The sequence below is a fragment of the Ahaetulla prasina genome, chromosome 1 (assembly GCF_028640845.1).
Source record: "Ahaetulla prasina isolate Xishuangbanna chromosome 1, ASM2864084v1, whole genome shotgun sequence".
Taxonomy (NCBI): domain Eukaryota; kingdom Metazoa; phylum Chordata; class Lepidosauria; order Squamata; family Colubridae; genus Ahaetulla; species Ahaetulla prasina.
Window position 1 is genome coordinate 267,683,067 of NC_080539.1, and position 15,342 is coordinate 267,698,408.

The 15,342-nt window shown below is 37.0% G+C and overlaps 1 protein-coding gene across 1 annotated transcript in view; it reads left to right on the forward strand.

The window, feature by feature from the left end:
* TSG101 (tumor susceptibility 101) overlaps positions 1-13,796 on the forward strand; it is a 39,143-nt gene extending 25,347 nt beyond the window's left edge. Inside the window, exons 8-10 of the mRNA XM_058158405.1 lie at positions 5,525-5,727; positions 8,905-9,144; positions 13,467-13,796. Coding sequence (XP_058014388.1) covers positions 5,525-5,727; positions 8,905-9,144; positions 13,467-13,556 — 533 coding nt within the window. The 3' untranslated portion in view covers positions 13,557-13,796. The remainder of the gene's footprint in view (positions 1-5,524; positions 5,728-8,904; positions 9,145-13,466) is intronic.
* Positions 13,797-15,342: the final 1,546 nt, after the last annotated feature.

A 15,342-nucleotide genomic window follows, 5' to 3' on the forward strand; every position in this document is an offset into this window, starting at 1 on the left:
AAAATTATTAGAAATAGGTGTTTTTCAGTCACAAATACTGAATATATATTTACATTTGATTAATATGTATGAAATCATAGAAACAACTACAGCGTTCATTCTCTCTTTGTGAATAAGCAATATTGCCATCAGTAAAAGACCTACTATTGCATTTAAATATTAGGGAATAGTTTCTCTGTCCACAACCAATATGTTGTTCTATATATCTCAGATTTTGATAATAGACATACGTTTGGCAGATAATTACCTACAGCAGTATGAACCTAATAATATCTTTCATAGGATTCCCTGAGTGAGCATAGTTTCACAGAGCTCTGTAGCACAAACACAAACATTTTAATTCAGCATCACACTAGTTGGTATTGGTTGGTACTAGTATTAATTTTTAAAGATGTCAGAGTCCTTTACACAAAAGTAAATGTTATACGTTGTCCAGGTACTAAACCTCACGGGACAAGTACTTTGATATTCTACACTGGTAATGTTTCCTTGCATTGGATGACTCTTGTACTTCATAATTTGAAGGAGCTATGTTGGTGATGGGATGAAAAGAAGAGACGTTGTTGTGCGTGCATAACATCTCTGATTCGGTTTCCGGCATTTCTAGTTAAATACAGCAGGTAGTAGAGTCAGACTACAGCCTGATACTTCAAAGAGCTTCTTCCAGGCAGCCTGGCTAATGCTGGGATAGATGGACAAGTAGCTGGGCTTGTCACTGTTTCTCTCTGTTCCTAAATCTCATCTGTAATGAGATCACTTGTAAAGCTTTTGGTTCAGTTCACGTGAAAGTTTTATGAATTAAAAAACAGTTACCAGCTTGAAATAGGTTATTTTGGACTTGAAATGGATTGGATTTGAAATGTTTTGTGTTGTTTATGAAGTCCTTTTAAGCTTTTATTTGAAAGAGGGTGAAGAATAGTCTTGGTGGCATTCTGGATAGGTGATGTGTATTTACCTGAAATAAATACTTATATTCCCCAATTAGTTTCTCTTTAAAATGTAAGATGATATTGCATTTGCTAAGAAGTTTTGGCAGATGTGGCAAGCAAGATTGTTGTTGTTTAGTCTTCAAGATCACCTTATTAGCTAATAAATATTTTATATGTCCCAAATAGTTTTCTCTCTAAGAGATGAGTTTTATAAATACTTGAGCTCTTCTGAGCAGGTTAGGAGAAAGTGATGAAGAAATCAAAAGATACTGTTTTTTTCCAGAAAATAATTCCCATTAAAAGAAAGATAATTGTTCCTATTTATTTTTAGCAAACAAAAACTTTACTCACCATAATGCTCTAGGTGGTTTCCACATATCAGTTTTGTAGACTGAAAATGCTGTTTATGACTGTGGCTGTTATTTTGGATTTATAGCTGTTCTCCCTTTCTCAAGGACCAAGGGACATTTCAGGCCAGAACAAATTAATGAAGGAATCAATAGTGATGGTTTGTTGTCAGTGTTCTCTCTTTTAGATTAGAAAAGTGACTTTATTATACCAAGATAGTCTCAAGACCATTCATTCTGAACTTGAATTAAAGAAAGACTTAGCACATAGCATTCTTTGGAAGTCAGCAAATCACCTGTTCAGCGATTCCCGTCTTAATTTATAACATTAAATGTATTTCACTGTCTTACATAAAATTTCTGCCACAGGTAGCAATTTAATCTATTTAGATCAAATTAAGAAAATAATTGAGCAGTGTTAATATTTTAAGAGAAAAATATTGTCTTATGAGTGATACATATTTATGTTCTATTAAATGTCAGTTTATTCAGCAGCCAAGTTCAGTCCTGGGGGCTGCTTGTCTTTTGGGCTTAATTGGTAGCCTATATACCGTAAGGTCACAGTACCTTAAGGTCACTTCTGAAATCAGATTCCGTATGGTAAAGGTTAAATGTTTCAAGTATTCCTTGTAATAAATGGCTGCATGCCACAGTATCTTCTCAGTGTGTGGCTAATTATGGAAGAAGGAAGGAGAAAGTGCTAAGACTCATATTCTTAAAGGAGTAAATATATTTTTCTTGTTTGGAATTTATAATTTTCCTTGGTTCTTTGCATTTTCAACACTTTTTTTAGACACATAAATTACACACACACACAAAGTTATATACACAATTGTTATTTTTTCTGGCCTTCAACTCGAGTTGTATGCAAGGTCTTCATAAATATGCAATTGTGACTAAGAAATCCAATTTGTGTTTGTCTTGTCAGTATAGAGATTGGATAGTATCCTGTAGTTTTAGGTGGTAATTATCTTAGCTAAAATACTGACGTTCTTTGATAAGAATTGTTTCTTCACTGTCCTTTGCACTGCCAAGGATGGGCAAGAGGAAAATCTGAGAGAGAAAATTCTGACATGCAAGTTTATGTTGTCAAGGTTTGGCAGAATAGACACTCCTTAGGAGACCTCAGAGGGCCTGTTTTGGAAAAGTGTAAATTTAACAGCCACATCAAACACGTTGTTGTTGAGATGGGATACATCAGGTCTTAAGAAGCACACTGGGTTTTTAACATGGTACTGAAATTTAACATGATACTGAAATTGTACAGAATTTCACTTCTGTGAAACCTGCATCCTTCTCCTCCTTTTTCCCACACCGTACCCCAGTTTAAATCCTACATTAGTCTAGCCACTCTGCATCTGAATTGTGAACTGCAGCTCACAAAAGAGTATGCCTTTCAACAAAAATGGACTTTGTTAATTAGGAAAAATGAGCCCAGATTCTCTAAGGCAAAAGGTAGGTGAATTTGAAATAAGACTGTTGCATACAATTTTGCATTCACTCTGTTATTGTAAATCATGGTGCCCTTTTAAACTTAAGAGAAATTCTATATTACATCTTTCTTTCCTTTCCTTTTCTATTCTAATTGAATTTTATTTTTTTGTCACCTAAGCACATTAACACTGAAACTCCAACAGCACTTTCATGTGTGTAAAAGTGACTTGTTGAAAAACATACATAATTGCCCTTTATTGTTCTTTTTCTTTATTTGTTTTCTATGTTTGCCATTTGTTAGTCTTTTTGCTTGGGAGCTTAAAGAAATAGTTAAAACCAGTTTGGAGCTCTTTTATTTGCCCATACAAACAGAATGCATCTAGCAGCATTATCAGCCTCAGTTTCTCCACTTCATTTCATTCTTCAAAATATGCATGTCCTTTAAAGTATTACAATAAAACTGTTAATATCAAGTAATGTGGAAAATTGTGGTTTTTCATTATGATATTAATTTTATGAGATTTTTAGTATGTTTCTTGGCAAACTGATCACTCTATCCAATATAGTCTGTAAATTGTATTTTTAATACACCGCATAATATTGGCATTTGAGAAAAATTGTATTTATTAGTGGAAAATGTCTACTAGAGTTCTAAAAATGTTTAATTTATGTAACATTTGTTATGCAGAAAGATTTCTTAGTTTGATACCAATTTTCAGAGTTCTTTATATATGGCAGGCTTGCTTATTTTCAAGAGAAGAGAGATTTTAGGGAACAGTGATCAGCATGATAGACATTCAGAACCTTGATTAAACTTGTTCCTAAGACTCAAAATGAAAGTATGAAAAAGAATAAGAATACTTTGATATATGCTGAAATTCATAAATGAACTTTAAATGCATTGAAAAGAATATAGAAACTGTACTGTTCAGCCACCTTTCGTTAGATTCTGAACCTGAGGATTTTATATTCATTTTTGTTGCACATCATTAAAACCTGAATTTAGAAAAGTGAAAGCCAGAAGAAAGAAAATTTTTAAATGAATTATAGTATATTGTTCAGCATCATATGAAGTTCAAAATGAAGAAATTTGGATCAGAATCTGTGACCCTGAAAGTCAATTTCATCTGAAGATCAAACCAGAATAAATGAAGTTGACAAGAAAGAATGGAAATTGTGGGAAGAATAGACATTTTCAGTAATTTTTTTGTTATTGTGTGGACACTTCAAAAATATTGGTATTGTATTGATATGTATTAATGACTGGTATTACTGGAATGGACATATCAGAATCCCTTTCATAATCTGGATGCTGCTTCAGCAATGGAAATCTTAAAAGAAACAAAAAGGACTCATGATTTTGAAAAAAGGCTGTGATTTAGAAGAAGAATGTTAATATTAAGAACATTTATGGATGCTGCAAACTCAGACTACATGTGAAACCTGTGGCACTTTGAGTTGGTGTATTAAGGTAAAACACAATTTTTATCATAAAGGGCTGTTCCTAATTCTCACTATTTTGGATACTGTTGTAATACATGTAACTTAACAACTTTTTTAAAAAAACACTTAACTGAAAAAAATCTTTTGTAAATGATACCAATTAAGAATGGGGCATTTGTTACAAAATTTATATCTAAGAAAACTCCTTAGTCAATGTTATCAGACAGGAGATGATGGAAAACCTTTAGATTGAAATGTGTGTGAATTTTTAGCCCGAATATTTGAGGAGAAGAATTAAAATAAGAAAAATCATTTGTGCATGACAAATACCTGGCATCACATGTCAAATGATCATAATATTTGCCCTGTAGCTTTTTACGATTAGGATGGAAAGAAAAGAACATTTGTATAAAAATAAAGTAGGGTTTCTTTGTTTTCAGTATATAGCTCTTTTACCATTCTTTTTTAAAAAATAAGTAACATCAAGCAATAATGATCAGTAATAGTCTGAGGTAGGCACATCTTAACTTTTCCTAATAGAAATTTGTACTTATGGTGTATCCACCTACATCGGAGTAATTCAAGTGCACTAGATGGCTTATGAAGTTTGAATTCCTAAAAAAGGCCTGCTATTTTATTTATTAAAAATTTATTTTAAATTAATAAATATATGGGAGCATAATGAATCTTTTTTGCACTAGATGAAAACTAGAGAACTGGTTGAGGTTTTTATACTCATATAAACTATGATGAGATAAGTAAACCCATATTAAATTGGCCAGGGATCCATTTACAGGTGGTCCTTGACTTACGACCACAATTGAGCCCAAAATTTGTGTTGTTAAAAAGTGAGAGATTTGTTAAGTGAGTTTTGCCCCATATTGCAACATTTCTTGCCACAGTTGTTAAGTGAATCACTCTAGCTGATAAGTTAATAACCTGGTTGTTAAGTGAATCTGGCTCCCCCATTGAATTTGCTTGTCAGAAAGTTGCAAAAGGTGATCACATGGCTCTGGGACACAGCAATGGTCACAAGTATTAGTCAGTTGCCAGGCATCTGAATTTGGATCACATGATCCTGGGAATGCTGGAAAGGTGGTAACTGTGAAAAAGGGTCATAAGTCACTTTTTTCAGTGCCGTTGTAACTGAACAGTCACTAAACAAACTTGTAAGTCGAGGACTATCTGTATTCTTGAATGCATTGAAAGTTCACAGATATACCTTCTAAAGTATGACTTTTCCAAGTTAGCACGAGGTGGTATTCCTTTGGTGTGTGTTTTTTTTCTTTAAAATATTCAGCGGTCATGCCTAAGGGTCCGTCTGAAGACATGGACAGCAGCACTTCTGTGACTGTGATTTTTATTCTGTAGGTCCCAGCAGAGACGGCACAATTAGTGAAGACACTATTCGAGCTTCCCTTATATCAGCAGTCAGTGATAAATTGAGATGGCGAATGAAGGAAGAAATGGATCGCGCCCAGGCAGAGCTCAATGCCCTGAAGCGCACGGAAGAGGATCTGAAAAAGGGCCATCAGAAGCTTGAAGAGATGGTAACTCGTCTAGACCAAGAGGTGGTAAGCAGGAAGAAAGACTCTTCCCTGAATAATTTTGGTTGTGCTTTAGTACTTGTATCTTTCTCCCCACCCACCTCTCCATCTATTTCTACTGCTTAGAGCACATGACCTGTGGTCAAACCTATCTTCATAATGGTGGGAAAGGCAAATTGCAAAAAAACCAACAGCAACATATGTGAGTATGGAGTGTGTACATTTCTTTTTATTCCTAACTTTAGATTTTAGAGATGTAGTAACTACAATTACATCTGTGGTTATTGACAAGCTCAGTGAAAAGGAAGGATCATTTACTAAAATGATCTAAGGCCGTGATGGTGAACCTATGGCACGCATGCTAGAGGTGGTACGCAGAGCCCTCTGTGGGTATGTGTGCTGTCGCCAGCTGGTCTTCTGGTTTCCGGTGCATGCATGTGCGTCAGTCAGATGGTCTTTGTGCATGCCGGAAACCCGAAGACCAGCTGCCTGGTATGCATGTGTGCACTGGCCATCTGGTCTTAGGGTTTCTGGTGCTCCAGTATGCTCATGCGCACACACCCATTCCAGTTTGGGCCCTCAGTGCCGAAAAGGTTCGCCATCACTGAACTAAGGCATCTGGATAGAAATAAAACACACTATCCGGGAAGTAAAGATTTCCTGTGAAAGAAATTCTCTCTCTCTTTTATGCTTATATGCTTTTCCTTTCACATAGCAACATATAAATCTATATGTTGTGGTTGCATCTGGAATACTGTTGCAGTTCTTTAACTCATCAGCAGTGATAGACAGGTTGAACCATGCTTAGTAACACCCATGTTCTGTGAACTGGTTACCACTTGGCTTTCGGATGTGCCTCAAAGTGCAGGTGGTCATCTCTAAAGTCCTTCATGGCAAAGAGCCTAGTTATCTGTTTCCTTTAGTCTATGCCAACCAAGTAAAATCTGATAGAGCTAACTCACTCCTGCTCCCATCCAGTAAGCAGTATCACCTAGCACAGGGGTCTGCAAACTTGGCTCTTTTAAGACTTGTGGACTTCAACTCCCAGAATTCCTCAGACAGCTTTGGGAGTTGAAGTCCACAAGTCTTAAAAGAGCCAAGCTTGCAGACCCCTGACCTAGCAGAACCCAGGAGGCAGGCGTTCTGCACTGCAGCACCTGTCCTCTGGAACAGCATCCCCTTGGAAATTCATGTGACTGCAAACCTTTGAAAAGGGGCTTTCTGTTCATTTTTTTAACTTTCCGATGGAGATTAGAATTTTATTTATAGTTAAGACACCCCAAATTGTTTGAGTTGTATGGCTGGTAATCTGATTAATAAATCTCAAAAATGATATATACATACAAATATATTTTAAAATCTGGAAAATCTTGGAAGGAAGCACCTGAGTATGTGCTGTTATAAGAAGACAAGCTTAAATAATTTTTGCTTTATAACATTCATGTGATTTACTCTGAATCTGAAGGAGCAGTTGTTAATTATTTGGGGAGTTCACATATCTATAATGAAACAATGACACCATCAAAATGGGCAGGTCCAGTGGGGAAAATGCACTATTCCTACACAATGGATTGAGCACAAAATGGATGTGAAGTCATGACAAGCAGTTACAGAAATTAAATTTACTTCAGGAATTATTAAGAAGGGCATTGAAAATTATTTTTATTATAATATGCTTTTATATAAATATGTGATAGGCCAGACTGTTGCATTTCAGAATGACTGCTGTAACATTGGGAAAAAGTAGAAAAAATGTAGTCAAATACTCAAATGTATTTCAGATCTAGAATAATATCTAGTGAGTTAAAGGAAAAGATGAATAAAAGAGTTCATGATTGGGTGGTGATGTCGTACTTGGTGGTTCATAAGGCAGAGCTCTGTTCTCTGTGCCAGATTTGTAGTGATGGGGGCAAAGTTTTGTCCTGGAGGGACAAACAATAGAAGGAGGAAGTCTCAGAGGCAGCGAGGAAAGGTGCGGTTTCCAGCTGTGCCAAAGAAAAGGGAAACGAGGAGAGAAGACAAGTATAGGAAGCATAATGAATTCTGACATCGGGAGCAGTAGAGTGAGCAGAAGAGAACAGTAAACAGTTAAAAAGCGAAAGGAGCAGAGTTTCACTCCTTGAGATAAATAAGGAACTGCAAATAAAGGAACTGTATTTCGAAATTCAGAAACTTCTGCTCCAACGGAGAAACGAAAAGCTTACAGTCGAGAAGGAAAGATTGTGAGAGAGTGACTGTGCAGACAGAGAGAGACTGACATTGTAAAACGGAAGCTGATGCAACAGTGAAAATAACGGGATTAAAAATATTCAAACATTCAATTTTTATAGCTTAACATTCTCCCATTTTATACGTTTGTAATATTATTTAGTACTCTTAGAGCTGGCTATAGTTTATAAATTTAGTTTTTAGAAATATATATATTTAATCACTCTGATAAAAATATATCTATTTAAGAAACTTAGTTAATAAACAATACAGAGTTGTGGTGATAGCTATATAAATACATAATCATTTTTTTTGTACCCAATACCAACTGAATGTATTGTATTTATTAACTTTATTAACTTTATCAACTAGATTTATTAATAACTTAATTTTCTCAATTAGATTAATAAGTTTATAAATGAGCATATAAAATTATGAGGGCATTGAGAAAGTTAATCGATTATTCATTTTCTTATTTATATATTATACTTGAAACTAAAGTAATCTAGGTAAATTAATGATAAATGATTCAAGGTAGATGAAATAATATATAGTTAAGATTATCAGCAGCAAGGCAAAAAACATAAGTGCTTTTTAAGAATAGTGGCAATGTGCATGTGGCTGATATCACTACTGAATCACAGAGGAAAATAGTTAATGTAGAAATACAGGATTTAATTCAAATCTGTTAAGTCTCTTCTTAATTCCCTTGGGCTATTTTATATTAGTAATTGTGTTGACAGCCAATGATTAAAGATACCAGGCTAGAAACTTGGATGACTTTGGACTTGCTACTGTGTCTCAGCCTTGGGAAAGAGCCTTTGGCAAACCAGTTCCCAAAATGTTGCCAAGAACAGGGACTTGTCTGGGTGAAGACTCACTCAAAGGAACAACAACCCAAAAAAAGTACAATACTCAGTAGATGAAAGTAAAAGGTGAAATTTAGAATGTTAATTTTAAATTGATATAAAGTCATTTTACTGTCTGTCCGTCTAGGCTGAAGTTGACAAAAACATTGATCTCCTGAAAAAGAAAGATGAAGAATTAAGTTCTGCCTTGGAAAAAATGGAAAGTCAGTCAGAAAACAATGACATAGATGAAGTTATTGTTCCTACCGCACCACTTTACAAACAGATACTAAACTTGTATGCGGAGGAAAATGCTATTGAAGATACCATCTTTTATCTGGGGGAAGCACTGCGACGTGGAGTTATAGACCTTGACATCTTTCTCAAGGTAGTTTTAATGAAATATCCAAATATACATGAATATACTGGCCATTCCACTTATCCACCTTAATTCTGAACTTCAATGCTATTTAGTAAATGTGATACACAAATGCAGAGTTTTCTTTTCCTGATCTAATATAGTATGTAGACTGCAATTGTGGACCCACCGCCCACATGGTAACTACAAAGATACAGTACAAGCATATGCTGTGATTCAACTTGCTCTGTATTTCATCTCTTTGTTTACTTTCTCTCTCCCATATTTATCTTTGGTTTTTTCAACTAATTTACTTTGCAATTGATTTTTGCCACCAGTATTCTGCCAGTAATCAATTCTCTGCTCCTGGATATTCAGACTATTATCTCGCTACTTTTCAATGGAATACTTAATATCTATCTGTATACACTGAAGTTCCAGAGAGGTATCTTATGAATCTGGCTTGGCTTGGCTTTATTTATTTATTTATTGATCAAATTTATATACCGCCCTATCTCCCGAAGGACTCAGGGCGGTGTACAGGCATTTAAAAACACATAAATACAATATAAAGAATATAAAAACAATTAAAAAACTTATTCTAAAAGCCTGTTAATTTAAAATTAAAAATATAGAATAAAAGCCAATTTAAAAGCCAGTAATTTAAAATTTAGCTCAGCCCTGCACAATTAAATAAATATGTTTTAAGCCAGCGGAAGGTCCGGAGGTCCAGCTGCCGAAGACCGGGGGGTAGTTCATTCCAGAGGGTGGGGGCCCCCACAGAGAAGGCCCTTCCCCTGGGCGTCGCCAGACGACATTGCCGAGCTGACGGCACCCTGAGGAGACCCTCTCTGTGAGAGCGCACGGGTCGGTGAGAGATATTCGATAGCAGTAGGCGGTCCCGTAAGTAACCCGGCCCGATGCCATGGAGCGCTTTAAAGGTGGTCACCAACACCTTGAAGCGCACCCGGAAAGCCACAGGTAGCCAGTGCAGCCTGCGCAGGATGGGTGTTATACGGGAGCCACGGGGGGCTCCATCTATCACCCGCGCAGCCGCATTCTGGACTAACTGCAGCCTCCGGATGCCCTTCAAGGGGAGCCCCATGTAGAGAGCATTGCAGTAATCCAGGCGAGACGTCACGAGTGCGTGAGTGACCGTGCATAGGGCATCCCGGTCCAGAAAGGGGCGCAACTGGCGTACCAGGCGAACCTGGTAGAACGCTCTCCTGGAGACGGCCGTCAAATGATCTTCTAGAGACAGCCGTTCATCCAGGACGCCTAAGTTGCGGACCTTTCCATCGGGGCCAATGACTCGCCACCGATGGTCAGCCGCGGATTTAGCTGACTGTACCGGGATGCCGGCATCCACAGCCACTCTGTCTTGGAGGGATTGAGCTTGAGCCTATTTCTCCCCATCCAGACCCCTACGGCCTCCAGGCACCGGGACAGCACTGAAGCTTCGTTGGGGTGGTCCGGTGTAGAAAAGTACAGCTGGGTGTCATCCGCATACAGCTGGTACTTCACACCGAAACCACTGATGATCTCACCCAGCGGCTTCATGTAGATGTTAAACAGAAGGGGCGAGAGAATCGACCCCTGCGGCACCCCCACAAGTGAGGCTTGGCTATTGGCCTCTCCCACTTACTTTTGTTGCATAAAATAAAGCTTTTTCAACAGTGAGATCTATTGAGAGAAGAAAATGGAATCACTAGAGCAAAATCAGTAGAGTGCTTTGCAGTTCACACATACACAACAACACCATGCTTTATAAAAAAGCATCTTCTGTTCTTTGTGTATTATCTCTGATGAGAAGAGGTAGTACAGTCAATTAAAGACTGGGCAATAATGGATTTAATGTTTTATAGAATTCGGGCTACAGTTTCCAGCATTCTCTGATAACACAACCAATTATAATCCCTGCTTCATTAAGTTAATACATTCCAAATTGGTATTTGAAAACATATTATTATATTAATTTTTATTATATACAGTCATGGTCGAAATTGTTGGCACCCCAGAAATTTTTCCAGAAAATCAAGAAAAGTATTGTATTAACACATGCTTTGCTATACACATGTTTATTCCCTTTGTGTGTATTGGAACAAAACAAAAAAAGGGAGGAAAAAAAGCAAATTGGACATATTGTCACACAAAACTCCAAAAATGGGCTGTACAAAATTATTGGCACCCTTTCAAAATTGTGGATAAATAAGATTGTTTCAAGCATGTGATGCTCCTTTAAACTCACCTGGGGCAAGGAACAGGTGTGGGCAATATAAAAATCACACCTGAAAGCAGATAAAAAGGAGAGACGTTCACTTAGTCTTTGAATTGTGTGTCTGTGTGTGCCACACTAAGCATGGACAACAGAAAGAGGAGAAGAGAACTGTCTGAGGACTTGACAACCAAAATTGTGGAAACATATCAACAATCTCAAGGTTACAAGTCCATCTCCAGAGATCTAGATTTGCCTTTGTCCACAGTGCGCAACATTATCAAGAAGTTTGCAACCCATGGCACTGTAGCTAATCTCCCTGGGCGTGGGCGGAAGAGATAAATTGATGAAAGGTTGCAACGCAGGATAGTCCGGATAGTGGATAAGCAGCCCCAAACAAGTTCCAAAGAAATTCAAGCTGTCCTGCAGGCTCAGGGAGCATCAGTGTCAGCGCGAACTATTCGTCAACATGTAAATGAAATAAAATGCTATGGCAGGAGACCCAGGAGGACTCCACTGCTGACACAGAGACATAAAAAAGCAAGACTACAGTTTGCCAAAATGTACTTGAGTAAGCCAAAATCCTTCTGGGAAAACGTCTTGTGGACAGATGAGACCAAGATAGAGCTTTTTGGTAAGCACATCATTCTACTGTTTACTGAAAATGGAATGAGGCCTACAAAGAAAAGAACACAGTAGCTGCAGTGAAATATGGTGGAGGTTCAATGATATTTTGGGATTGTTTTGCTGCCTCTGGCACTGGGTGCCTTGACTGTGTGCAAGGCATCATGAAATCTGAGGATTACCAAAGGCTTTTGGGTCACACTGTAGAGCCCAGTGTCAGAAAGCTGGGTTTGCATCCGAGATCTTGGGTCTTCCAGCAGGACAATGATCCCAAACATATGTCAAAAAGCACCCAGAAATGGATGGCGACAAAGCGCTGGAGAGTTCTGAAGTGGCCAGCAGTGAGTCCAGATCTAAATCCCATTGAACACCTGTGGAAAGATCTTAAAATTGCTGTTGGGAAAAGGCGCCCTTCCAATAAGAGAGACCTGGAACAGTTTGCAAAGGAAGAGTGGTCCAAAATTCCGGGTGAGAGGTGTAAGAAACTATTGATGGTTATAGGAAGCAACTGATTTCAGTTATTTTTTCCAAAAGGTGTGCAACCAAATATTAAGTTAAGAGTGCCAATAATTTGTCCAGTCCATTTTTTGGAGTTTTGTGCCAAATTATGTCCAATTTGCTTTTTTTTCTGCCTTTTTTTGTTTTGTTCCAATACACACAAAGGGAATAACGTGTTACTGCAATACTTTTCTGTGAGAAATATTTGATTTTCTGGAAAAATTTCTGGGGTGCCAACAATTTCGGCCATGACTGTAGGTAGTCCTTGACTTATCAACATTGTTTAATGACCGTTTGAAATTACAACAGCACTGATTGCTGCATAAGCACTGAGTTATGACTGCTGCAGCATCCCCATGGTCACATGATCAAAATTTGGATGTTTGGCAACAGGTTCATATTTATGACAGTTGCAGTGTAATGGGATCACCTTTTGTGACCTTCTGACAAGCAAAGTCAATGGGAAAGCCGGATTCATTTAACAACCTTTGTACTAACTTAACAACTGCATTAATTCATTTAACAACTGTGGCAAGAAAGGTCATAAAATGGGGCAAAACTTACTTAATAACTATCTCACATAGCAATAGAAATTTTGGGTCAATTGTAATCATAAATCAAGGACTATCTGGATAGGAATGATCCACATTTACATCATATAGTGCCTTAGAAAATTGTCCCATTTCTGTTAACTAGAGCAGCTTCCTGTTGATTTTATGGGTTTATCAATATGTAGTTGACAATATAAAGTGTCTTTTTGTGAAAACCTCAATATACATTGTGCAAAGCTAAGCCTCCTGAAAATATTAGGAAGTAAACTTAAAATCCATTGGGGAAGGAAATCAAACAATTTTTCAGTACATTTTATTTTGACCAGCCCTTTTCAAAATCAAAATCTGGACTAGTAGTTATAAATATTTATTTCAATAATGGAATAATTGATAATCTCAAATACATGTATATCATGTTTGTTTTATCAGTCTTGTATGATTTATCCTGTTTTACTTCTTTTCAGCATGTCCGTCTCTTGTCTCGCAAGCAATTCCAACTGAGGGCACTTATGCAGAAAGCAAGAAAGACTGCAGGACTCAGTGATCTCTACTAATTGACGGCATGAGAAAGTGTAGTGGGGGCCAAATGGTCATATTCTGAGTTTCCTTTGAATATGTAGGTGGAAAAAAATAAGTTATTACATCATTCAACTGTAAGATATTTTGAATGGATAATATATTTTTCTTTCTTTTCTTTTTGGTAAGGACTAGCTTTTATGAATGCACTTTCAATTTTCTGTAATCCTTTTGCATTGATGGACTGATGGCTAAATAAAATACATTGCATAACCTTTTTTTCTTGTGCTATAGATATTTGTGCAGTGAGCATGTCTTTCTTTTCATTTAACATCTGCAGAATATAGTTGGAATTGTTATCTGTGTGCTTTTAAGATCAATTTGTAATAAAAACCTAGAAGATAGCTGGAAAGAGGCTAAAATGTGTTTACATTATTTAAAAATTGTTGTATGATCTGATCTGTTGCTTGTTTAGTAGACACTTCTTAGCATTGAAAAAACACTATCACTTCTCCCCATTAACCATAAATACTGTATATTTTCTCATTGTTAAATCACCTATTTTTTTAATCAGATTAATTCTTTAGGATGTCTCTTAAAATGTGCCATTAATTTAATGAATTAATAACAAATTTGATGGTGGTGATTACCTTGAATTACTTTAAAGGAGAACTATAACCAAATAAACCAATGAAAGATACGTAGATTAATTCACTATTAGCTATGATTGAACTCTATGAAGCAGTATTCTTATGTCACAGGAATCCTACATGCTTTGATCCTCCCATATTCATCGTTGACCTCTAAAGCCTCTGGAACTGATTTTGTAAGAGGGAGAATTTCTTTTCTTGTCTTGCCACCAGTCTCACATATTAAAAAATAACCAAATTCATACACTAAAAACCTTTAAAACAATAAAAATTATTAAGTCCATGGAAAATAGCATCTTTGAGAGTGCAATTCAACAATGTAATCCTTTAAATGCCTCTAGCCCGCTACTACCAGACTCCCCAGCCTAATGATGCAATCGTGTCTTCGGACCTTTCCTAGAGGCCAGAAGGGCTGGAGCTATTTTAAGTTCTAGGGGAAAGATGATCCAAAGGATAGGCATCAGGGTAAGAAAAAGGTCTCTTCCTGGGTCCTGTCTGATGACATTCCTTCATGGATGGACCTATAACATGCCTCTCATGCTGGATTTGATGGGATGGGTGTCATTTAAAATTTTGAAAAATTTTAGCTAATATTTTAAGTATACAGCGGTCGAATCAGATTTTTAAACTTGTTATAGTATTTTAATTTGTTTAGGATTTTTTGTTGTTTTATTGGTTGTACACCGCCCTGAGTCTTCGGAGAAGGGCGGTATAAAAATATGAATAAATAATAAATAAATAAATAAATAAATAAATTTAGTGAGGGAGTTGCCAGTCCCAATTGTGGTTAGTAAGTGAGGACTACTTACTATATAATCAGGCATGGAGGACAAAAATAGAAGCCCCACCCCCATCCTGAATCCTCCAGAAGTCATCCATAAACACACACTACGCCATCTTGGGTGATGTAACTTGGCATGAATTGAACTTCAAAAGGGGTCCTTCCCAACAAAAAGGGAAGTTTGCAGCTGGATGAAACTTAAACCAGTTCTCCTAAATCCAAGGATTACCTCTTGAGGAGAGGATGGGCTGCTTCAAGACAGGGCAAATCCCATACACACACCCTTGCAAGAAAGCATTCACTTGCTTGAATCCAACATGAATATAAAAAACAGGTGGCAGAATTCACAGTAGCAAGGAGCTTGCCTGCTTCCGCAGGACCAACCAGCTGAAA